The 25,376-nt window shown below is 41.5% G+C and overlaps 1 protein-coding gene across 2 annotated transcripts in view; it reads left to right on the top strand.

Moving 5' to 3' along the window:
• The window catches only part of Hydin (HYDIN axonemal central pair apparatus protein), a 248,285-nt gene that overhangs the window by 179,794 nt on the left and 43,115 nt on the right, over window positions 1–25,376 (top strand). Inside the window, exons 30-46 of one of the 2 annotated variants that reach the window (XM_090357297.1) lie at window positions 268–451; window positions 1,826–1,967; window positions 3,932–4,094; window positions 5,748–6,368; window positions 9,601–9,822; window positions 11,128–11,187; window positions 11,317–11,519; window positions 11,735–11,917; window positions 13,415–13,534; window positions 16,940–17,099; window positions 17,202–17,374; window positions 18,088–18,286; window positions 18,972–19,071; window positions 20,667–20,766; window positions 22,477–22,645; window positions 23,136–23,374; window positions 24,874–24,991. In XM_090357297.1, coding sequence (XP_090213423.1) covers window positions 268–451; window positions 1,826–1,967; window positions 3,932–4,094; window positions 5,748–6,368; window positions 9,601–9,822; window positions 11,128–11,187; window positions 11,317–11,519; window positions 11,735–11,917; window positions 13,415–13,534; window positions 16,940–17,099; window positions 17,202–17,374; window positions 18,088–18,286; window positions 18,972–19,071; window positions 20,667–20,766; window positions 22,477–22,645; window positions 23,136–23,374; window positions 24,874–24,991 — 3,156 coding nt within the window. The remainder of the gene's footprint in view (window positions 1–267; window positions 452–1,825; window positions 1,968–3,931; window positions 4,095–5,747; window positions 6,369–9,600; window positions 9,823–11,127; window positions 11,188–11,316; window positions 11,520–11,734; window positions 11,918–13,414; window positions 13,535–16,939; window positions 17,100–17,201; window positions 17,375–18,087; window positions 18,287–18,971; window positions 19,072–20,666; window positions 20,767–22,476; window positions 22,646–23,135; window positions 23,375–24,873; window positions 24,992–25,376) is intronic. The other variant, XM_090357298.1, reaches the window with a different exon arrangement.

Raw genomic sequence — 25,376 nt, 5'->3', positions numbered from 1 at the left:
GAGCACTATCTCTTAGCTCTTTGATTCATGGCTGGTGCTCTCACACTTGAGCTACAGCTCCACTTCCAGATTTTTACTGGTTAAGGTTTTTGCTGACATAACTGTCATGAACTTTCCTGCTCAAGCTGACTTCAAACCACAATCCTCAGATCTTAGCCTCCTGAACTGCTAGGATTATAGGCATAAGCCACAAGCACCTGACTAGAACAGATATTTTTCTTCTGTTTTATTTCATGACAGTAACTGTCTTGCTCTCTCCAATTTCAGCTAAGTGACTGCTACCGAGGAGTGGTATTTGATAGCCTGGATACACTCTTTTCTCGGAATGCACCTGCCACCCTCCTCTGCTTGCTAAAGGCCATCGGCAGCCGGGAACATATATACTTTCTCAACATGGCCCAGGATTACACAGTCATGAAGGCCCAGGAGAAGGCCAAAAAAGAACAAGAAGGCAAGGACTCTCAACTCCCTGGCTGTCCTTCCCAAGTCCTAATGGGTCTTTCCACAGAGACTTAGGCTTTCAAACGTGTTTTTCTGATATGATTATCTACTGGGCAGAGGTGACATTTTTACATTTAGTATCCTATTGATGCCTTATCCCTACCCTGGGAAGCAGTCATGGACTCACATAACTCCTTTGGTCTAAAGGCCCTGAAACAGAAGCATCCAGTAGCTTTTTGACAGCAGACACCTTCCTCTTTCTCTCCAAACACATTACAACATTGTCTCTCTCATTACACTGGCCTGAAGAGACCACATCATGGAGCCATCCTGACTCTAGAGATGCTTTGCTTGCTGTTTTGGTTTAAGCCAGCTGTGTTTCTTTGGAAACAACAGGGACCAGTTAGCTTTAAAAAAAAAAAAATTCTCTACCGCCTAGTGTTTGTGACACTACAGGAAATATTTTATATACTTTGGGTTGAAATCTTCACAGTAACTTTGTTTCGAATATTGTGCCCATTTTACAAATGAGGAGAAAAGAAGCTCAGAGAGTACCGAACACTGGTGACTCATGATGATAATCCTAGCCAGTCAGGAGGCTGAGATCTAAAGATCTTGGTGTGAGGCCAGCTAGGATAGGAAATTCCATGAGACTCTTTTCTCCAATTAGCAACCAAAAAGAAGTAGAGTTGTGAAAGAAAACAAAAAAAAAAAGTAGAGTTGTGTCTCAAGTGGTAGAGTACTAACCTTGGGGGAAAAAAATAAGCTCGGAGATTTCAGAAGTCTTGTCTTCTGCCATTGCACCTAAGGAAGCAAAGCAATGAAATAAAGAGTTTAAAGAAGATACCCATGGGGGTGGGGGGGGAGGAAATGGGTACCAAGACATGTGAAAGGGTATCAATGTACGTGAATTAATGAACCTTCTATCTGGCAAATATCATGTAACCCTTTTACTAATTTACAATAAAAAATGCAAAAAAAAGAAGATACCCATAACAACATAGAATAATGTTAATGAAATTCTCAACCTGGAAATAGACCTGAAATCTGAAGCTTGTGGCTTGATTTTGGTAAGTAACACTGTCCCTGGGAAGCAGAGCCCTGCCTCTGAGAAACCTCTGCTCTACTTATACTACTGGGTAATCCACATGTAAATTTGGGAGAACACAAGCATTCAGCCCTGAGTTTAATCACATCTGCAAACACTCTTCTGGGTTCTAAGGGTTATGATATGAAAACATCATAATCAGCCCACCATAGATGGAACCTTCAGTAGCAGGAATAAAGAAATCCCAGCAAGGATTAGGAATAACAGCAACCTCTCATTGTCACAGCCTGGCTAGGCTGACAGCCTTGACCTCCCTCTTCCCTGCTCCTCTCACAGAGCGCAAACGCAGGGAAGCTCTGGAGAAAGAGAAGTTACGTCTCCGAAACATGGATGAGGAAGAATATGATGCCTTAACAGAGGAGGAAAAGCTCGCCTTTGACAGGGAGGTACGGCAGGTTCTCCGAGAAAGGAAAAAGAGGTGAGTATTCAGAGAGTTCCCTCTGAAAGACTAGGAAAGTACATCAGTGTCTCATGGATCCTCTTCCTCCTTCAGCTGGGGTATTTGGAATCAGTGGGAAATTCTGGGGTGCAGCTTCTAGCCCTTTTGCTGTACAATTGCCCCTGCTAGCTTTGTGAAGTACAGCCTGTTTACCTAGATGTCCACAGCTAGGACACTCCCTTGTCATGGGTGTGATGGCTACTCCCAAATTCAGTTTGTTCCTCACTTCCCAAGAGCCCTCTTGGCCTTTGGTGGTACTGCCCATCCCCTGAAGACTGGGCCTCTACTTGTGTCTTCATTCTGAGCAGTGCCCATGGAAACCCAGGGCAGGCTTCCCCTCCAGCAGACAACAGCCCTTCACTGGGCACCCCATGGGAACAACTTGGCCTGTCTACATCAAGGGCCAGATACATAGGGCTGCCAACTCAGACTATCTCAGACATACAGGTAGGCCATAGTTACACATGGGCCACGGTACATAGGTCTCTTCTGCCCTGAGATTTTCAAAGATCCCATTTCTTGGGATTTCCAGCATTGGAATCCCAGAGCTGAGATACTCACCTACAATGTAATCCCATTTTATCCTCTCCTCCAACCTCCAGACTCCTCTCACTGACCACAAAGTATCTTTATGGGCTCCCCCACACTCTGATAACATTCCATCATCCCTTTTCCTGCTTGGACCACTGTAGCAACAGCCATGTCTCTGGAGGCATGGCAAGCCTAGATTTGGAATACCAAAGGAAACTCTTTTTTTCTTGACACAGCTTCTTCTTTCAGGCATTGACCTTGTGGTGGACTTAGAAAATTCAGAGCAAGGCCAAGTTAAATGGTATACACCTATAATCCTAGATACTCCAGATTCGGAAATCAGCATAATCACAGTTCAAGACACTATTCAAAACTAACTAAAGTAGAGGCCGGGAGTTTGGCCTAGTGGTAGAGTGCTTGCCTAGCATGCATGAAGACCCAGGTTCAATTCCTCAGTACCACATATGTAGAAAAAAGCTGGAAGTGGTGCTGTGGCCCAAGTGGTAGAGCACTAGCCTTGAGAAAAGTCCAAGGACAGTGCTCAGGCCCTGAGTTCAATCCCCACCGCTGGCAAAAAAATAAATAACTAAAGTAGAAAAGGGTTAAGGACATGGCTCAAGTTGTAGATCCCTGTCAAGCAAGCACAAGGCTCAAAGTCCAAACCCCCAGTACTACCAAAAAGGAAAGGACAAAAAGCTCAGAAATTATCTCTTGCTTTCTCTTTCTCTTCCTCCACCAATCTTTTACAGACATGTATGCATATGCATGCACACAAGCACGTAGATTGATGAGTTTGCCTCAGTGAGCGGAGAACCATGGTAACCAGGAACAACTAGAGATTCCTAGAAATGAAAAGAGAGATGAGTTAGGTATTTTCAGAAGTGCTGGCTCACTTCTTATTTATACATAGTAACCATTGTTTGTTCATCACTGGTTCATACCTGGCACTGATCTCTGGTACCTGGGCCAAGTTAACTACACAGCAATCATGGAAGGAGCATTATGGCTCCAAACTAGTCATGATAAGAACTGATATCCAAAATAACATTGTCTGTTGTCTGAATAGTGTGACTATATAAGAGGCTGTTTTGTAAGTTGGTGTTTTTCAAGGATCAAGCTTATTTCTAGCCCCTTGTTTTTCTCTTTTATGAAAGAAGATCCAAATAAATACAGATTAAACCTCTGTCTAAGCAAACATAACTCAGATTTACTGAGTGATCATCCAAAGATATATGTGGCCCCTTTTCTTCTTTCTTTTTTCTCTGATCCCCTTTTTTACTTCCTTCTTTCTCTTGTTCTTTCTTTCCATCCCTAAGAATGTTCTGCCCAAGTCCCTCATCTGATGGTCCCAGGAGGGCAGGGGCTGAAGCTGGAATTCCTTAATTCTGTTTCTTCTCTCTGGCTTGATGAAGGGAACTGGAGAGGCTGGCCAGGGAGATGCAAGAAAAGAAGCTACAGCAGGAACTGGAGAGACAAAAGGAAGAAGATGAGCTGAGACGGAAGAACAAAAAACCCAAGCAGGGCCCCATGAAGGAAGAGCCCCCCATGAAGAAACAACTACCTCCAAACAAGCAGGTAGCATCCTTCTGTTCCTTACCAGATGGCAAGAGCAGAAGCGAAGTCACTGTAACCCTCTCAACCAATCCAGCATCTTCCATTCACCAGAAAACTAGCTAACCATGTTTAGATTTTAGTGGTAAGGCAGAAGGAAAAAGACCAGGCCCAAGAATGCTGAGTACCCACCCAATGCATCCAATTGTTTGCCTGTGCTTTCCCGGACCACACAATTTTACATCCATTCACCCAGTGAGGTCCAGAGAAATGAACCCTATCCATGGTTCAAAGACAGAACCTGATTCAATTGTGTATTATCCATTATAGCGTTTGCTTTGTCCTCAGCCCTTATACTGCAAGATCCTGAATGACACTAATAGGCTGGTATAGAAGATTTGCCTCCTGGGGCCAGAGCGTGGCCTAGACTGGTAGCATGCTTGTCGAACATGCACGAAGCCCTGGGTTTGATTCCTCAGAGCCACATACACAGAAATAGCTGGAAGTGGCACTGTGGCTCAAGTGGCAGAATGCTAGCCTTGAGCAAAAAGTGTCCAAGGACTGTACCCAGGCCCTGAGTTAAAGCCCCAGGACTGGCAAAAAAAAAAAAAAGAAAAGAAAAGAAATTGCCTCCAGGAAGCCCCAGAGTCCATGGAGATGAGTATGCTCCTTGACAACATTCCAGAAAGCTTCTCCAGCATAAGCCTATCCTTGCATACAAGGCCAGCAGTTTATTAGCCTGCCAGGCTTAACAGTAATGTCTCTGCCCACTGTGATACAAAAATGACTGCAGCTGAGAGGTGTGAAAGCTGGTATGGGTAGAGCTGCTTCAGTCCTGTGAGATTTAAGGGTAAAGCTGAAGCCAAACTTCTAAACAAGATGAGGCTGACCCAAGAAGAGTGGCAGAGATCTTGACAACAGATAGGTAGACACATGAACAGAAATATTAACATCCACAGGCCCCAGTCAGAGAGTGCAGGAAAGAACATAGTCCAAGCATATAGGACTGGGCATAAGTTGAGGATGCTAATCTGCAGGAAGTGTGTGAGCACTTGGATGAGAACAAAAGAGGCTGCCCAGGGAAGATTGCATGGACTGCTCCTCCCTTTACTGAGTGGTGCTGCTCATAGAGCCAGGAGGGAGAATTCAAGTAACTGTAACTTGCATTTAATGTTCAGTTCTTAATTTGAAAAAAATCAGACTAATTAGTGCATTGATTATTGATTCTGGAAATTGCTGGAATATGTTAAGAACTTCTAGGTCTCTCTCTTTTATTCTCTGCTCAGGTGATTGTGACCTGAGAAAGGATTGTTGACACTTGATTGAACCACAATGCTCTCGGGCTTTATCCAGGACAAATGCAAGTGGGTCCTTAAAACTCTAGTTTACTGGTCCTTCTCCTGCTGGTTCTTTAAAACAGTAGCTCTTTGGCCAGGATTGCATGTTAATATCTTTGTGAACCTTTCTCAAAATGAACAGTGCTAGGGCCCAGGCAGATCTACAACAGGGCAGAGATGGATATGTGGATGACCTTGGTTCTTAGGCACAACCTTAGCACTGAGAGGAGCATGAATTCTGAAGTCTTGTGAAATAAAATGTTTCCTTACTGATCCTATTTGCAGATTGTTCACACTTAGTAAACTGTTTCAAGCATGGTTTGTGTATTTTGCCTTCTAGGTTCCAGCTACCACCAAACTCGATGCCAAGATAGAGTCAGTAGAAAGAAAAGTTTCTGTCAGGGAGCAAGTAGTCTCTGAAAAGGAAGAGCCTAGCAAGAAAAAGAAGCTCACAGGGGATCTCAATACACCTGGGTTTCCTTATGTTCAGGATCAAGAAGATAGTGAAGGAGACTTTCTAAAGGAAAGTGATAGACAGCTGGCCCAGAAGTTTAAAGTCTATGACTTGTGCTTGAAGGATATCCAGACCATCCTCACATACTGGGACCGAAAGCAAGGAATTCAGCTGCCTCCTGCAGGGATGGAAGAGGTGACCCATGAACCTGATGACCAGCGCCAGGTCCCCTCCAGTGGACGACGGGGCCGCAAAGATCGGGAGAGGGAACGCTTGGAGAAGGAGCGGGCTGAGAGGGAGCGCCTGGAAAGGGAGAAAGCTGAGAGGGAGCGCCTAGAGAAGCTCCGAGCCATGGAGGATCGGAGCGATGTGGAAGGAGAAGGGGAAGAGGAACATGAGGGGAAGAAGGACTTTGGGGTACCATTCATCAACATCCAGACTCCAGACTTTGATGGCTCCAGCTGGAAGCAGGCCCTGGAGAATGACCGCCTTCCCAAAGGAGAACAGGTATGGCCTATCCTTCAGGACAAGTAATAGCAGAGATCACCAGACCATGATAACCACTGTTAAAATGCTACCTTTAATTTAAAAAGCCACATCCCATTTGTTTTCCAGGGTGAATGTTGTCAGTGTCTGTGTGCATATGACAGTGTTGTGCGTAGTTTACTGGTGTTGGGTTTGTTTTGTTTTCTGTTCTCCTTAGCTCTTTGTTAGCACTGGTTAAGCTTTAATTGTCTCCTTAGCCAATCAAACATTAAAGACTATAGGGGTCTTTTTCTTTCATTTTTTTTTAACTTGTCATTGTGTATCTATTAAATCTTGATCAGGGTTTCAAGAATGACTACGGTAGGTTTTTGAAAACAGACTTATCACTATTGATTTGAGGTTTCCCAGAGATACAGTTCACAGTTCATTGTTGAGCTCTAAGACAACTGACCATATCAAATTGAGCAACAGTTTATTGTTTTGTAACAATGTCAGTTGTTAAATCTTGTCATTTCCACTAAAATATGAATTGTAGTTAGAACTCGATGCAAATTCAACAGTTGTATTTGGAGTTAAATTATTTTAACAAATAAATTTAGTTAATGAAAAAAAAGCCACATCTCCTAAATTTGACTCTTCATCAATACCCCCTTGGATAGAAGGTAACAATGGCTAAAGGAACCTTTTGGCCTTTGGCAAAAGAAAATCCATAGAAAGTTCTATCAATCTAAAAATTATTCTATCCCCACTTATATAAAAAGAAAATTCATTTGTTCAGTTGACTTTTATTTGGCCAATACCAGAGCTTGAACTCAGGCCAAAGAACCATGTGCTTGCTTAGCTTACTTGCTTTGCTCAGGTAGTGTTCTAACACTTGAGCTATGCCTCCAGCTCTGCTTTTTGCCTAGTGATTGGAGATAGAGTCTTGTAGACTTTGTTACCTGGTTTGGCTTCCTAAATAGCCAAACCTCCTAAATAGAATTACAGACATGATCCACTAGTCTCTAGCAGTGGTCCACTTAATCTTTAGTGACAATAGTGTACAGTAAGATGACAGGGCAGGGGTGTATTGGGGTCAAGCAATAAACTCATGTAGTCCCTTTTTCACAAGCCTCCCACATCAACAGGAATTAACTGATCATTAGATAGCCTTTCACTCCTATAAACAAAAATATTACATATGATGCAATATGTACCTTTGATGGAGGTTTGAGTGAGTACTATGCTTTTGTCAAGGGACAGTCTTTTTCTGTGAAGGACCAGAAAGCCATACTGCGGGCTACAAGTTATACAGATTTTGTCAAAATGATGAAAACTCCTACCAACAAAATATAGTCAATAGGCATGACCATGTTCTACCTAAGTGTAGAGAAACAGTGGCTCCTGCCTATAGTTCTAGCTACTCAGGAGGCTGAGACCTGGAAGATTGTAGTTCAGAGCCAGCCTGGCAGCAAAATCTGAGACACTCTTTCTCCAATTAACTAAAAAAAAAAAAAAAAAAAAAAAAAAAAAAAAAAAAAACACCCTAGAGATATGGCTCAAGTGATTGAACACCAGCAGTGAACAAATGATCAAGAACAAATGATATTGTTAGTCATGCGCGCGCGCACACACACACACACACACACACACACACACACACACACACACACACACACACTTACCTACCCCTCCTTCTTTTTAAAATGGCAATGTACAGATGGGTTACAGTGACATAAGCCAGGTAATGAATATACTTTTTAAATGGTGTTACCCTCTCCCTCATCCTTTTTTTTTTTTTAAGTAAACCAGATTTGGACATAGAGTACAGTTTGCTGATCTCTAGCTTAATTTATCAGGAACTAGGTACAATTTTATAAAGAACAGGGATGGTGAGGGATGCTTGGCAGGGAAAGACTGGTAGGGATATTAGGCAGACCAATGTAATATTGCCTCACACAATTTATACTATAGTGGCCCGGGATGGGGCCAAGGGGATGGGACAGTATCCCTCCCCAAGAGGGGATACTCAATACCATCCTCACTCCGTTTCACCTAAGGCCAGCCTTAGGGCAAGAATTACAATTTTTATTCAGAAATATATGTGGGGTTAAAAAAAAAGACCTGTAGCTAAGAATCCTTTTGTCCTATTTTCTACCCTCCACATTCCAGTCAGATTAAATTGTTGCTTGAACCTCTAGTCTCAGATAATTTGATACCGGTTATCAGTGAATCTCACAGCCAGAAAGGAATTCCAGCTCTCCATTAAATGCCTTTAGTTCCATATTCTCCAGGAGGGAAACACAAAGATGGTGACTTACTAGTCCTAATGTGCCACTTGACCCACAGAATGGGGACTCAATTGGGCCAGATTGCTGTAGTGACAATAATTAATCAGGGCATAATATACTTATTCTAAGGACATCTACAGATGTCTAAGATGTCCATAGAATATTGTTACTAAAATTTTAGCCCCATTGCCCTCAAGGTGGCCGGCATGTTGTGGATCAGAGAAGAATGAAACAATACCAAAACTTTTAATTGTTCATTAATTGATTGTATATATATGTGAAGGTGTGTTTTCTTTTCTATATTTGACCTGCTCCCATCCTTTGTGACCTTTGGAAAGAATGAGCATTAAGCAAAAAAAAAGAGAGAAAAGTTAGTATGGGGTCTGAAAATAGAACAACAGTATACACAGATATCAGATCCTGTTCTGTTTAAGTTATACTTATTAGTGAAGTGGTAGACCATGTACTGGGTTAACATGCTTTCTGTCCTAATGGAATTTCAAGTCCAATCACAACAGACAGTTAAACAATCACAATGGAGATTAAAATCTGTGAGAAGTACAGGGTGCACACGGCCCATAGTGGGAGCCCTAACCTGGTCTGGCGTTTAAGGAATAGAAAGCCCTTACAGAACTAGATCAAATACTCTTTATACCCAAAGTTGCAAGAGAGTCTCCTAGGAACTCTAGGAGAACGTAGGGGATGCCAGGAGTTTGACCTAGTGGTAGAGTGCTTGCCTAGCATGCACAAAAATCTGGGTTCAATTCCTCGGTACCACATAGATAAAAACCAGAGTGGTGCTATGGCTCAAGTGGTAGGGTTCTAGCCTTGAGAAAAACCCAAGGACAGTGCTCAGTCCCCAAGCTCAAGCCCAGGACTGGCAAGAAAAGAAAAGAAGAGAGGGGGGGGCAGGCCATCTATTCTTAGGATTTGCCTACCCTCTTCATAATAGATTAACAACTCGACCTTTTTCTTATTTTTAGATCCTGGACATCTTGGGCCTGGGGTCTTCTGGTCCACCCACCCCAGCTCCAGCCCTATTCTCAATCATCTCTTACCCTGTGAAGAGGCCACCCTTACCTCCCACAGATGTCCTGAAACACTTTGTATTTGTGCTCCCACCATCTGATGACAACTTCCTGCTAGAGGAGAAAAAAGAGCTAGAAATGGATACAGAACCCGCATCCAGTACTACCACAAGCAAGGTAAAGTAGCTGGTTCTCCTGGTTTCAGCACCATTTCAGAGGACAGGAAAGGAAAGGCATACACACACCCTTATGCTGCCCAACCCTAAGTCTGATGTGAAGTATGGGTTTGCTGGAAACAGTGAGGGTTCTGACAAAGGCCCCCAAGTCACATTTACCCTATATCTGACCATCCTACTAAAGAAGAGACTGCACATGACTGCTGCTCCACTTTCAACCTTTCCAAGCCCCAGAGGATAATCTAGGGAATCTGTTACAGTACTTCAAAGTTCAACTTCAGAAAAAAAAGCAAAAAATCACTTTTTAAATGATAAATATGGAAGGAGTAACAATGTTCAAGAAGTAATGTACCCAATACCTGATGAATGTACCTATAACCCCTCTATATATTACCCCAACAATAAGATAAAAAATAAAATAAAAAGAAAGGACCATCTTAAATAGCACAGAGAAATTTGGCTATCCACATATGGAAGAATAAAACCCCTGCCTCTTACCGGTTACAAAGATTAACTCAAAATAAATTTTAAAAAAATATAAAAAATGACTAAAATGATAAATATATGCTTGAGATATGACTTTTGGTAGAGTACCTGCCCACCCAGCACAAAGCCTTGAGTTGAAAGCTCAGTACCTGCAAAGGAAATAAATCAGGGAAAGGATAAATTGTTAAAGAAATTACCAAGGGGGATGACATTTTCCAAAAAAGAAATGTACTGTTTACCTGACTTGTGTAGCTATAACCCCTCTGTATATCACCTTTATAATATAACAACAATAAAAAATTTAAAATTACTAAGGGAAGTTACATATTTTGGGCAGAGTCACTTTTTATCACTTTGTCTGAAAAATATATTAAATTTCAGCAAAGTGCTAATGGCTCATGGCCAGTATTCCAAGCTACTTGAGAGACCAAAATCAGAAGAGAATTGTGGTTTAAGCTGAGCTCAAGAAGAAAAGTTCTCAAGATTCTTCTCACAGACTTGCCTGCCTGGCCTGGCTTTAAACCTCAGTCCTTCAGATGTAAGCCTTCTAATTAGCTAGGATTACAGGCATGAGTGACAATGCTTAACTAGTAACAGATTTATAAATAAGCAAATACTATATAAATTCTAAGAACAAAGGAAAGAGAAAAGGGAGGAATGGGAGATAGGTTATGCCAGCAAAACACTGGTCAGTAGAAGCCAAATGGACAAATAGCCTAAGCAATACCGGGGAAGCTGACTGACCAGCTGGCTATGATAGGAAACTGCCAGGAGTTGATATTCAGCCTACAAGTCCCTGCCAACTTCTAGTTTGTTGTAGGGGATTTCTGTCTCCTCTTCCAGAATTGATGGCTCAGGAAAACACTGGTCTTTGAATGAGGCAGGCCCTTCTCCGTCCCAACATCCAGCCTCTAAAGCCCCACCACTTGGCTATGGGCACACTGCAGGCATTTCTGTCTCCATTGTGGATTTATGAGTATTCATAACCTTGTGTTCATTTTTAATTAAGACCCAAGAAGAACAGACCACCTCAGCTAAAGGAGGCAAAGTGAAACAGAAAGACAAAATAGAACCAAGCCGTGATCTGAAGGAAAAACGTCGCATGCTCTTCAAGAAGGCTGTTCCTGGGGGACCTCCAGGCAGCATGCCCCCACTGTCAGACATCGACCAGAACAACTTAAATGGGCAGCATTCCCAAGAGAAGATTACCAGGTGGGCCCCCAGCAGCCAGGGCAGAGGGATGTCAAAGCCCCAAATTGGGGGTACAGCTATTACCTCACCAGTGGGGAATAGGGCTGTCTTGCCTATAAGGCCCTAGGGCTCACCATAAAGTAACCTAGCAGGACAGAATCTTTCCCAGGCAGCTCTTGTAACCCCTCATGACCAAAAGGAAGCACTGACTTTAAGAGCCTATGTGGTCATTTCAGGCTGAATCACTTCCGATGGATCGTGCCAGCCAATGGAGAGGTGACATTACGAATTCATTTCTCATCTTCAGACCTTGGGAACTTTGACCAAACATTTAACTTTGAGATCCTTGGAACTCGCCGCCAGTACCAGCTTTATTGTAGGGGTGTATGCACATACCCCTATATTTGCCAAGATCCAAGGTAAGTATATTCATTTATTTCAAAAGAAGAAATTAACAAGTATGTTTTGTTTTTTTCCTATGGTACTCTGAATGTGGTAGTTCTTTTGCCATCCCTCCAGCCATTTTGTTTTAAGTTATTTTTCAGATAGTCTTGTATTTTTGCCCAGGACAGACCTTAAACTGCAATTTTCCTACCTAGTCCTTCCATGTAGCTACCAGGAGCATACTCAGATTATTGATTGATTGAGATAGAGGTCTTAGACCTTGACCCAAAGCCACAGAGATGACATGATACCACAAGGTCTACCCAGGATGTGATGAGATAGAATAAGTTTGAAAAGGGTCTTTCTCTAACCAATTAGTTTGCCTTGCTTCTTCCTCCCCCCAATATCAGGGTTTGAACGCAGACTAGTACTAGTACTAGACTAGTACTCAAGCAATTCAGCCATGCCTCCAGCTATGCTTTTTGCTGGTAGTTTTGGAGATGAAATCTAACAAACTTTTCTGCCTGTGCTGACTTTCAATTACAACTCCCCAGATCTTAGCTTCCGGAATAGCTAGGATTTATAGGTGTAAGCCACTGGCACTTAGCTAGGTCTGCTTATCAAGCACAGTTTCTCCTTTTTTTCCTTCCTTTTTATTTTCAGTACTGGAAATCAAATTCAAGGCCTTGTTTACATGTACATCACGTGAGGCATACTTCCAGTCCTTTTGTTCTTAGTTTGTTTTTCAAATAGTATCTTGCAGATCACTTTGCCAGGCTTGCCTCAAACCATTATCTTCCTACTTCTATTTAGAGCCCTGGGTATAAACTGCTGTATCAGGTTATTTTTGAGGTAGGGTCTCACTGACTTATTTTGACCTAGGTTAATCTAAAACCATGAACCCCCTATTTCTACCTCTTGAGTAGCAGGCTTTATGGGCATGAACCACCATACTCAGCCCACCAATTTCATTTTTTATGCTAGGACTTGTATAAAATGAATATGTGGTGAATCTGTGTGGGAAAGCTTTTTCTGAGCTACTAGACACTGCATAGTATATGTAATACATAATTATATGTATTACATAAAGGCAGAGCAACTTCATAAGTAAACTATTGTAGTTCTCAGCAAAGGAATCCATTGTATCAAGGAATTCAGAAGCTAATTAATATCCATCAGAATAGTTTTCCAGAGAGATTCTTGAGAATTTTTCTAGCTATACAGATTATCTCAGAAGATCCAACTCAGTTCTAATAGTCTTCTTTCTCAAGTTTAGACTATACTATATCTATTACATCTATCTATGTATATACATACATATATTTGTACATGAATATGTACGTACAGTATGACCCATGCTACATCTCTTCTTTGGGGAGCAAAGGAGCTAGAGCCTCAACAAAGATCCCCAGTTACTGTCTGTAGACATGTGGGTCCTTTGCTGAACATGGACTGCTGGGCTCATGGACATCACTAGATGGCATTGAACTTGTGGTCAAGTATCTTCCCCCTTCTCTTTCTCTCATGTCCAGAATTGTGTTCCCTCAACGGAAGAAGACCATAAAGCCAAATGAAGTCATCTTTAAGAAGTATATTACAAGCATGGAAAAGTTTCACTTTGGGCCACTGCTTTGTGGGAAAACAAGAGATAGGTAAGTACTGTTTTCTTTCCAAGCAGATTTCAGACTCCTGGATTTGGGCTCATGAACATCACAAAGAGAGATTCTCTGTAGACACAGCATTTACTACTAGCCTCAAACCACAAATCAGAAGAACTAGCTCTTTGTGTCCCAACCTTAAACATCTGCATGAATGAAGTAGCACTTTCCCTAAGGGGAAAGTTTGGGAAATTACCAGATTTCTTAAGAGGAAGGGAAAGAGTTCACTTTGGGATCTTCCCAACCTGAGATATTTGGATGGTATCTCTAGAAGCCAAATAAAGCAGAGATTAGAATCAGTGGGTTGGGTTCACAGCAAAAGTCATGGGTGAAGATGAGGTAGCTTAAGAAAAGAGAGTATAAAGAAGAAAAGGACCAAAATGGAGCCCCATGAACAAGAGGAAAATCCATAAATGCAGTAAGAAAGATCAGAAAAGGTCAGCATCATGGATCCATGAAAAAATATAGAGTCAGCTATTTCTAGTATCAAAAAATGACATAAAGATGAAGGTGTAGACATCCACAGGGGTCAACACCTTGGAGGCTGCCAGGAACCTTATCAAGAGTCCTTTGTGCAGAATCTTGCAGTGAAGCCCAAGCTAACTGGGTTTAAGAATTCATAGGCAAGTGGTTAAAGTGCTTGCCTAGCATGCACGAAGACCCGGGTTCAATTCCTTGGTACCACATACATAGAAAAACCCGGAAGTGGTGCTGAGGCTCAAGTGGTAGAGTTCTAGCCTTGAGAAAGTCCAAGGACAGTGCTCAGGTCCTGAGCTCAAGCCCAGGACTGGCAAAAAAAAAAGAATTCATAGGCAGGGGCCGAGGTTTGTCCTAGTGGTAGAGTGCTTGCCTAGCATGCATGAAGACCCGGGTTCAATTCCTCAGTACTATATTCATAGACAAAAGCCAGAAGAGGTGCTGAGGCTCAAGTGGTAGAGCTCTAGCCTTAAGAAAGTCCAAGGACAGTGCTTAGGCCCTGAGCTCAAGCCCAAGACTGGCAAAAAAAAGTTCATAGGTAGTGAAAAATTAAGACAGGATATGATAAGTATTGTTGGGTTTATGAGCCAGTACTGGAGCTTGAACTTAGGGTCTGAGCACTGTCCCTTAGCTTTCACACTCAAGACTGGCATTCTATCAAATGAGCTACACCTACACTTCAAGTTTTTTGTTGGTTAAGAGTCTCATGGACTTTCTTGCCCAGGCTGGCTTCAAATCATGACTCTCAGATCCCAGCCTCTGAATAGCTATAATTATAGACATGAGAGAACAGCACTCAGCTTATGAAGATAATTCTTTGAAAGAACTTGACTGAAGGAAAATGGAAGTTCAAAGGAGACTTCTTGTTCAGTTTTTTCTCTTGATGTCTATATGCCAAGAGGAGGAAGAAGGAATAAGCTGATGGGTTGAGACAACACAATAGGTTATAGATGCTGGCCTTTGCCGGGAAGAGGGACCATTGGGTCATACCAGGAGGGAGGAAGGTGAGATAGCCTTTACTGAAAGTGTGATTACAGACTTAGTAAATGGTAAGAGGGTTCTTGTGCAAACTTAATTGTCTCCATGACAAAATTATATGAGGTCATTATCCTGAGAGTGGAAAAAAATGGGAAGAAGAGGAAATAGAGATGCAAAAAGCATTTTTTTGCCAGTTGTGGGGCTCAAACTCAGGCCCTGAGCACTGTCCTTGGGTTTTCTCAAGGCTAAAGCTCTACTCTTGAGCCACAGTACCACTTCCAGCATTTTTTTTCTATGTATATGGTGCCGAGGAATCTAACCCAGGTCTTCATGCATGCTAGGCAAGCACTCTACCACTAGGCCAAACTCCCAGCCCCGCAAAAAGCATTTTTTTTAAAGAGAAAGCATATTAGAGGAACAGATGAAAATTGTCAGACAGAATTGAGGTAGCATTTTTAGTGATACTACTTGCTTTTGGTGCACACAAATTTCTTATTTATGGTAAGAAGGTGAGGTAGAAGAAAGAGCCAAGGTTTCTGCTGTCATCATTCAATTACGTGTTTCACTGTAATAAATAATGCTTTCTGTTTCTTTGGTGGAATTAGTCAGCCCTCTTTGTCTTCTACTCACTTATCACTTTCAGTTAACTTCCTGAAGTGCTAGATTAGGAAGTGAAGGCAAAAAGGTTTTCTGGTGATGGATCTTCATGGCCCAACAGAAGGGAAGGCACAAAGGTCAGGTTGATTGACAGACTATGTAGAGAGGCCTAGGAGCTGGAAATTATGTTTCAGAGAAGCATGTATGAGGTTTGGGATTTTTGTCCAATGGAAGAATGATTGCCTAGCAAGTACAAGGCCCTAAATTTAGTTCTTATCACAACAAGAACAAGAAGCAGAAGCAACTGCAGTAGCATGTATTTAGAATAGCATTAGAATTTACTGGAATGTAAGGCCAGGCAACAGTGATTACCGTGGTCCAAATCAAAATCCAGTGCAAATGGATATTAATTGGTTCTTTTGAACCTTGTTGTACTCATCTGAAACTGGGAAGATAACAATGCCTACTTCACAAATTTGTAAAGAATGAACCAGGGAATACGCATGAACCTTTAGCGCCATGATTGATAGAGGTAATGATCCATTAGTTAAGTCATTATTCATACAGTTCTCTGACTCTCTCATTCCCTCTTATTTCATCTACTACCACAGCCTACTCTAAATACTTTGACTGTTTCCCTGACCTGTGCTTTGACCTCTGATGACACTTACCATGATTCTTTGTACCTTCTCCCTCGGCAACTTTTCTGTTCATTATCATTAACTGATCATCTACCATTGATTGAAATGACCCTGTACTCAGCTCTGTGGATCCTTCCCTAAAGGTACTGGGAAACAGAAATAATCTGAAAATAGTAAACATGGCCAGGTGAATCCATGTAAGAAAAATAATATTCTGGGAAGGTATGATGAAAAAAGTTAATCTCTAAGACAAATGGGAAATGGCAGATAATCCTATTTGAATATCTCTCAGTAATCTTTGAAATAAAAGTAACTCTCAAGGTAGAGTGCCTAGAGATGAAGCACTCAAGGACAGTGCCCAGGCCTAGAGTTCAAGTCCCACGACTGACTTAAAACAAAACTATCATTCATTGAGTATTTATGTCTCCATCTCTCCTAAGAGCTCCAGGTATACAATCTCACTTAATATCAAGCACACTTGATTAGATGATAATATCTTTTAGGATATTGTCCCCCAATCTTAGGTGTAAGGCAACCAAGGCTTGTCTGGGAGGGGTATTGCAGTAGATCATAAGTTCACAGCCATAGATCTTGAGTTCTCAGCCATCACACCATTGTTTCAGCATAACCATGCTTTCCTGTTGAATTGTCTTTATTTCACAGGCTCATCTTCTACAACCACATCTCTATTCCTGTCCATTTCCAGGTACAAGTCATCCTTGTTCCCAGGTAACATGGAGGCACTGACAATCCTAAACAACTCCCCAATGGAAGTGGAAGCATTTTTCTGTCTTCAGAATGATACCAAAGCAAGCACCTTCTTTCTGGAGCCCATGACCATGATTCTGAAACCCAATGAGAAGCAGGTACAATGATAAGGGAAAATTCCAGTGGGGCAGGTTTTCTTGGGACATTCAAGATCTTGACATCATTGGTTTAAATGTATTGTCCTGTGAATCTTCCATCAGCTGCTGAATGTATGGGCCTACCCTACTGCAGTTGGTATCTTTGAAGACAACATCGTCTGCTGCATCAAGGAGAACCCAGAGCCAGCCATCTTCAAATTACAATGCCAGGGAATTCGCCCAGAACTAGAGTTGGAGCCCAGACAATTACATTTTGACCGACTCTTGCTACACAGGTGATATAAGCACTTGAATGAAATTTAAAGAACATTTAGTTCTAAGATTGTCACATCCTCCTGATTTACTATGGATTTGCTTACTTTGAATATTGAAAATCCTGCATCCTATGAAACTCTTTGGTTCTATGCTAACAGCATATATCCCTGTGTAGACCACAGATTGTTTTCCCAAATTTAATACATGAGAATTCAATGCAATGAATGATCCTGGATTTAATCCTTAACTGGAAAAATTAATAATTAGAATGAAGATAAAATATGAATATGAAATGTGGATGAAATGATAGATCTATGTTAACCCATTGCTTTGTTTTAGTAAGTGCTCTTGATCTTAGGAAGTATGTACTGTAATATTTATAGGTCAAAAACACAATTATCTCCAATTTACTTTAGAATGGTTTTTTAAACAATGTGGATATGAAAGTATAAAGCAAAGAGAACAAAATTAAAAATGGTGGATCTGGATAAAGAAATATAGAGGAATTGTTACAACTTTTCCACACATTTTAAATGGTGTCATTTACCAATGGATAATTTGGCCAACTTGTGCTATACTCACACACACACACACACACACACAAATCATAAGAACTAGCCAAGTTTCATAAACTAAGACACCTCAAGAAAACCAGCAGGAAAGAAAAGCTACACAAAAATATGACACTTTTACTTACTTAAAACTGGTAAAAAATTTCCTTTGATCTCTGCAGAAAAGATTCCAAGTTAGTTCTTCTCCGCAATGTCACACCACTGCCTGTGGCCTGGAGGATTACCAGCTTGGAGCACTTGGGTGATGACTTCACCACGTCCATGATGCAAGGGATTATCCCACCCAAGGAAGAATTTAGCCTGTATGTGCACTTCCAGCCCTCCAAGCCCATCAACATCAAGAAGGCTATTCGGTTGGAGGTGAAGTTGTCAAAATATGTGCACATTTAGTTCACATACATTGGTGCACACATACACAAGCACACATGTGCATACACATGCCACATCTCGCATCTGCTCCCATCTCGTCCTCATATCTCCAGCTCATAATATGTTGCTTTGCACACTACAACAAGTTCCATAAAGGCATTGTTGCTCAAAGCTGATTTCCCAGAGAACAGAGTCCTCTAGCTATGCCAACTTCTTTTAGTTGCTGGGCATCACCAGGCAGCCCATGGGGGACTGCAGGAGGCAGGCAGCAAGTGAACCCTTGGAGAGGGCACTGTAAAAGCAAAAAACACTTCTGTGTTTCACTGACTGTGTTCCGCATGACCCGGCCAAATCACAGCTTGTTTAGGGCTCATGTGAGGTCACAACCAAACACCATGTCAACTCAGCCTAAACTTCAGAAATATGGTGACAGTCACACAAATAAGGCTAATAAAAGGAAAGATAAAATTGCAATTCATTCTACCCATTCCTCTGTTGTCTATACCCATACTCCCCAAAGAGTATGAGTAACACCAAACCACCAAACACCGAATGATAGTAAGAGACCTACATTAACTACATTTGGAAAATTCCTTTCCATTTCCTCTTCAAGATTCTCACTCCCTAAGCACCTCATCAGTCTTTCTCTTATGAATAATTTCTCTTGCCCTGGCAGGTTTTGGATGCAGATAATCTTGTTGGTGTTGTGCAAATTGAAAACATCACCATCTTTGCAGAATCATATGATGTTGCTCTGGACATCACCTTCCCCAAAGGTCTGTAGATGCCTTCAAGGAAAGAGTGTTTAGAAGTTGTGTGTTTTGTGTAGTATAGTCAATTAATATAGTTCTGTGTAGAGAATGCCACTAATTTAATTGTAGTGGTCGGTGGAAGAGAAGACATTGGTGATTTGAGGTATAGCAATGTTAAGCCCAAAGTGATGTGACATTGCTACAAATTGAAAATTTCCAACTGGAGAATAGCAAGGGGTTGTAATAAATATAAAATTTGCAGACCTAGTCTCTGAGAAGTTGGTAGTAAACATAAACACATGCCTTCTTGCCTGTATTAGTTTTCTACCACTATCATAACAGATTGCCAAAAATTATTTGGCTTATTACAACCCAGATTGCATGAGACAGATTGCCTATGGTACCTCCAGTTATTCAGGAGGCCAAATCCATATCCAGCCTAGACTACATAGCAAACCTGTCTCAAAAAAAAAAAATGTAAGACGTGGTGGTACAGGAAAATAATCCCAGCACTTAGGTAGCTAAATAAGGTGTAACAAGTACAGTCTGGGATATATAGCAAGAACCTGACAAGGGCCAGGAATGTGGTAGAGTGCTTCGCCTAACATACATGATGCCCTGGGTTGGATTCTTCAGTGCTACATACACAGAAAAAGCCAGAAGTGATGCTATGGCGCAAGTGATAGAGCGCTATCCTTAAGAAAGCTCAAGGACAGTGCCCAGGCCCTGAGTTCAAGCCCCAGAACTGGCAAAAAATAATTTTAATTTAATGTTAATAAAGCTCCACAACTTTATTAGCTTCTAGTTCTGAGATCAGAAGTTATTAGGCTAACATGAAGATGTCAGCACACTCCTTGGCTCATGTCCCATCCTACATCTTCCATCCCAACAAGGTTGAGCCAAATTCCCTCACATGGCCACTTGTCTGGTCCTCTTACTTTGGTCATTCTCTTCTACTTTTTTTGCCAGTCCTGGGCTTGGGCTGAGGGCCTGAGCACTGTCCCTGGATTTTCTCAAGGCTAGGGATCTACCACTTGAGCCACAGCACCACTTCTGGCTTTTTTCTATGTATGTGGTACCGAGGAATTGAACCCGGGTCCTCATGCATGCTAGGCAAGCACTCTACCACTAAGCCAAACTCCTGGCCCCTCTCTTCTACTTTTAAGGACCCTGGTGATTAAACAATGGCATAGTATTAGTGTAAGGATAATAGTATCACTTATGAAACAACCATAAAGGGAGGCATTATACAGCCAGTAAGCGCACATTTTTAGGGGTTTTAATAATTTGAAGAAATACTTATGAACCATTGCTAAGTAAAGCAACACAAACTTTTATGTAATATCACAACTGTAAACTGTTTGAAAACTTTTAAATTTCCAGCATCCTAGCTGATGGTAAGTATGGAAGGATCATAACACCAGGAAGGAGTCCCAAAGAGGGGGTATCCAGATGAACGGAGTGCAAAGGCAGCATCATTCCCAGACGTCTTCCAGCCATGACTTTCAGAAAACATGTCTGAAATAGTCACTATAGACTTTCCACTATAGACTTGTATGGGAAGTACCCTGCTCAATCGCCCATGCCCACTCAGCCCACCCCATCTCTGGCTTCTACAGGAGCTGAAGGAGGCCTTGACTTCGGGACGCTGAAGGTCATGGAGGAAACCAAACAGCCCCTTTCTCTGAAGAACCGTGGGAAATATGAGATCATGTTCAGGTAGCCTGAATCCCACTGGGCATGGGACTCTCCACAATCATTCCCAGTGAAAAGAGTATCATCCGGGGGATTTCTTAAATCAGTCCTAAGGACATCAGAAGAACATCTCTGGTTTTTATTTTGTTTTGCTTTGTTTTTTGTCTCCCTTGCTTCATTGAATGGAATTCCAACTAGTACAAGCAGAGATTTTCATGTTGCACTTGACTCTACAACTAAGTAGGGACCATGAAGAGCTTCTGAATGTGTCTATAGCCACAGGGGTCTGAGGGATGGAGGGAGAAAGTACAGGAAGAGGCAGGGAGAGCTGTAGTAAGTTCTTAAGGATAGGGTGGAGAAGGAGACAAGAGCCAGACACAGGGATGACCTGGCTTCAAACTGTCCTATCCTACTTCTAGTTCTGATCTAGTCTACATGTCATCTCTCTGCTTAAGATTTCTATAAACAAAAGTTTTCCAATTTTTAAAAAATTTAGGAACCACAGTTAATAGAGAATCCAAATAGTGGCTTACTAGAGTTTGCTTAGTTCATATTCAGATCCAAGTTTAAGCAGGAGAGCCTCCTCAGAGTAGAAAAGGTGGCTTGGGGTGAGGAACAAGGAGGAGGTTTCCCAAAGTCACATGACCTTCCTTGGCAGAGGCAAGGGATTTGTGTAAAAGATCATTCTTCCCCCAGAAATTCACAGCTAATAAAAGGACCTCCTATTGCAGACTGGGGAAAAATTCAGTGTGTTCATGATTATTTCATTTCAGCTAAACGAGCACTGAAATACAGAGGCCCTACTTCAACACCACCATTCATTAGAAGCAATGAAACTTTAAATTGAATTAAATGAATGTAAATAAAATCCAAAGAAACCTAGAAGAAAACCAGTGCCCCTTTGCAATTAGTGCTGAATAAAATCTCACCCATTTGTGCGCTTTGGTTAAACCATGGCAGACTTCAGCTCAGCTTGTCACAGTACAAGGAACAGAGTCTCCCTTTGGCTAGAGGAAGAAATCATGGGGTTCATTGATGAATGTGTAGGAAGGGGCAATGGCACCAGCCATGTAAAAACTGAGCATGGAAAACAGACAGACCTATACAGCAACTCCAAGGGTCCTAAGTGTGCCTAAGTTCCTTGAACCCACTCTAGACCTCCTAGTGGGGTCCTGAGTTTCTTCCTTCCTGTGGAACTCACCTTACCCCCTTGGGCCATGGACTCCACTTCCTGTTCCTTTGCCTTGTCTTGTTCCTGCCTTGTCCCTTCAGCTCTTTGGGCTTCTATATCACATTCCCTCTTCTGTGCTACACACAATCTTAGAGAGAGTCAGACAGAGACAGAGACAGAGAAAATTAGGGGAGAGTTAATTTGATTCTTCTCCAGTATCAAATATCCCCGTTGAACAAGAATACTTCTTGAGCCATCTTTGCCTCAAGCACCAATCTCTGGCCTGATTAGTATTAGTATTATTATTAGTCTCTAAGTAGTTATATAAAGAGGTTTCAGTTCAACATATCAGCTCATGAGTAAAATGCATCTTGATCAGTGCCACCCCTTTCATCGTTCTCTCTCATCTGACATTCCACTGGACAAAGCATAGTGGACCCTTTCTAACATATTTGTTAAGCATGGCTAGAGACTTGGTAAGCCTTTAACAGCCTAAATGATTCTCTCTGGCATCTTAGGCTCCCAATAATGACTTAAACAGTCCTTTCATTCTTGTCTTTCAGCTTTTCTGTGGACTCCTTAGGAATGGTGCCAAGCAATATAAATTCTATGATCTCAGTTCAACCCAAGAAGGGCTCATTGACTCTCTCAGATAAGGCCACAAATGTCCAAGTGTTCTTTCGTGCAAAAAAGGAAGTGAAGATCGAGCACCAGCCAATCCTGCGTTGTCAGGTGAGAGATCAAGTGAAAGTGTTGGACTCAGTAGCAGGTTTGTAAGGCTCCTGCTGACAAAAAGGGGCACATGGTCTAATTCATGGCCCATGGGCAAAGGAATAATAGACTGGGTGACAACCATATAGGGTATACTAGGGTTTGGTCTCAATTAGCAGACACCAGAGGGTCAGTGTGCAAATTCAGCTGAAATAACATGAATAATAGAAGAAGTGTTCCCCTGGGCTTTAGGGAGTAGAATAGAAAAGGTGTCTGCATTCTGTGAAGTACAAAACTGAATGGGAAAAGAAGAGACATAGTGACTTGGCTACTACATACCAAGCTCTGTGTCATCAGTTATGCTAAAATTATTGTTAATGCAATAATAGAGAGGGTGAAGTAAACAGCAAAGTTCATATCAGTGGTGAAAGTAGGGAAGGAAGAAGATACTCAAGGGAATTCTATAGCTATGAAGTAGCTAATATCTTCCCAATCCTACTTCCTTGTCTAGATCATTGAGCCCAATCTTTCAGATGGAGGTGAGATCATTGCCAGCATCCCAATTAAGTTTTCTGTGAATGCAGTATACTCCAAATTCAGCGTCAGCCCTTCCTCCATCATCAATTTTGGGGCCTTGATCTGTGGTACTCGAAGGAGCATCTCTTTCACCATAGAAAACCTAGGCATTACTGACTTCAAGTTTGCCCTCTACAGGATGACAGGGGAAAGCACCATACATCAAAAGAAAGGGTAAGGCAAACATTGGCTTAATCCTTGCCACTCACTGTTGCTCAGGACACAAAGGTTTTCACTTAGTTCTTTTACTCAATGAATTAAATTTACAAAAAAAAGCTTTCACAGGGTTTACTTAAATTCATCCAATCCCCTAAAGGGATTCACCCAATCACTGAAGCCCAGAAATGTCTAGAATAATCTAGGAAAAACTAGAATTATGCAAGAAAATATCAAAAGATCTTGGTACTGAACCAAGAGTCTTCTGACTCTACACTGCATTTTTTTATCTACAGCCAATGTAAGACAAATTTTAGTTGATTAAATATAGTTTTGTCTGTTTACCTGGTGCTAGTGAATCATTGGGCAGCATTCTGAAGAACATAAAAGAATTAATACTGGGCCGGGAGTTTGGCCTAGTGGTAGAGTGCTTGCCTAGCATGCACGAAGACCCGGGTTCAATTCCTCGGTACCACATACATAGAAAAAAGCTAGAAATGGTGCTGTGGCTCAAGTGGTAGAGCTCTAACCTTGAGAAAGTCCAAGGACAGTGCTCAGACCCTGAGCTCAAGCCCACAACCGGCAAAAAAAAAAAAAAGAATTAATACATGAAGAAGCAAAACCAAAAGGAATTGTAGTTCTGTTTCATGATAGGAGGTGGCAAAGGGTACCCTGGAGGTGTGGATATAAAAAAGCAGGTGATGCCTGCTACCAAAAGTTGTTGTCTCTTCCCTCCAAAGACATTTATCATAACTGCTACTTTAATAAAGATTTTCCAACAGCAAAACTTTGACCTTCTAAATGTGGCTCCCCATCAATACACCAAAAACATTATTCAGACTTCCATTGGGTTGCCAATTCTTTGGGCGGGGTGGGTGGGGGGAATTAAGAATTGTTTTATCATTTCTCAACTTTCCATAAGTATTTTTTAAATATATTAGGCAGAATATAAAGAAAAAAAGGGTTAAAAGTATAAAGAAAAAAAGGGTTAATTTTGGCTCACAAATTTGGAGGTTCCAGTCCATAATCAGTTTACTCTGTTGTTTTGGAACTGTTACAAGGCAATACTTTGTGATCAGTGTACATAGCAAAGCAGAACTGCTTCCCTCAGACCAGGAAGCAAAATAAACAGGGAGAGAAAGGTGTTAGAGGTCTCACAATTCCCTTTGAGGGCACACTTTCAGTGACTTATGGACCTTCCAATAGTGTCACCTTTGTTTGTAAACAAACTTTTTTGTTTGACCTTGGGGAACACTTATCTAAACCATGTGACATATCTTGGGTGATTTTAAATACCCTAGTGAATAGTATTTCCCAAATATAATAGATGCATGGCTTCCTTATAATTATTCAATGATTTTGGTTGGCATGTACCAAGCGAGCTATGCCACACTAATATCCTTAAGGACAAAGAAGTGTCTGTTCCTCCAGTGCCTAAGAGAAAGGACCTTACAGGTAGGGCAGGTGGTATTTAATGTCACCACTTAAGGCCTAAAGGCCATTGCTTCTTTGAGCAGAATTGGCCACACAAAACATGGAAGAACTCGGGAAAGTGAGACCTTCTTCAAGCCCAGTGGTACTAAAACAACTAAATTCTCAGAAACAATTCCAAAAGAAGTAAACACCACAAACCAGGTATGTGCCTTCCTTATTCACAGGAACCCTATGTTCCAGCTAGCTCTTACCACCCAATATCTGCCTAAGATGATACAATTTAAATTTGCTGTGCCTGGAATATTAAATATTATGTTGGATATTAAAATTTATACTGAATATACATATTGAATATTAAATATTATGTTGAGATCTCACTTTCATTGTAAGCTAAAGTGTTTTACAAACTTTAATTCAGAAATCCTCTTTTTCTTTAAAGCCTCAATAGACTCCCTAAAATGCTTTAAAATTGTTCCTTAATCAAGAATCATTTTTAAGTATGGCAGTTCATGCCTACAGGCCCAGCATTTGAGAGAATCTCAAGTTAAAGGTCAGCCTGGACTGCACAGCCAAATCATGTCCCAAA

The sequence above is a fragment of the Megascapheus bottae genome, chromosome 24 (genome assembly GCF_031878675.1).
Source record: "Megascapheus bottae isolate mThoBot1 chromosome 24, mThoBot2.hap1, whole genome shotgun sequence".
Lineage (NCBI taxonomy): Eukaryota > Metazoa > Chordata > Mammalia > Rodentia > Geomyidae > Megascapheus > Megascapheus bottae.
Note: the sequence above shows the minus strand (reverse complement) of the source record. Positions and strands in the feature narration are given on the sequence as shown.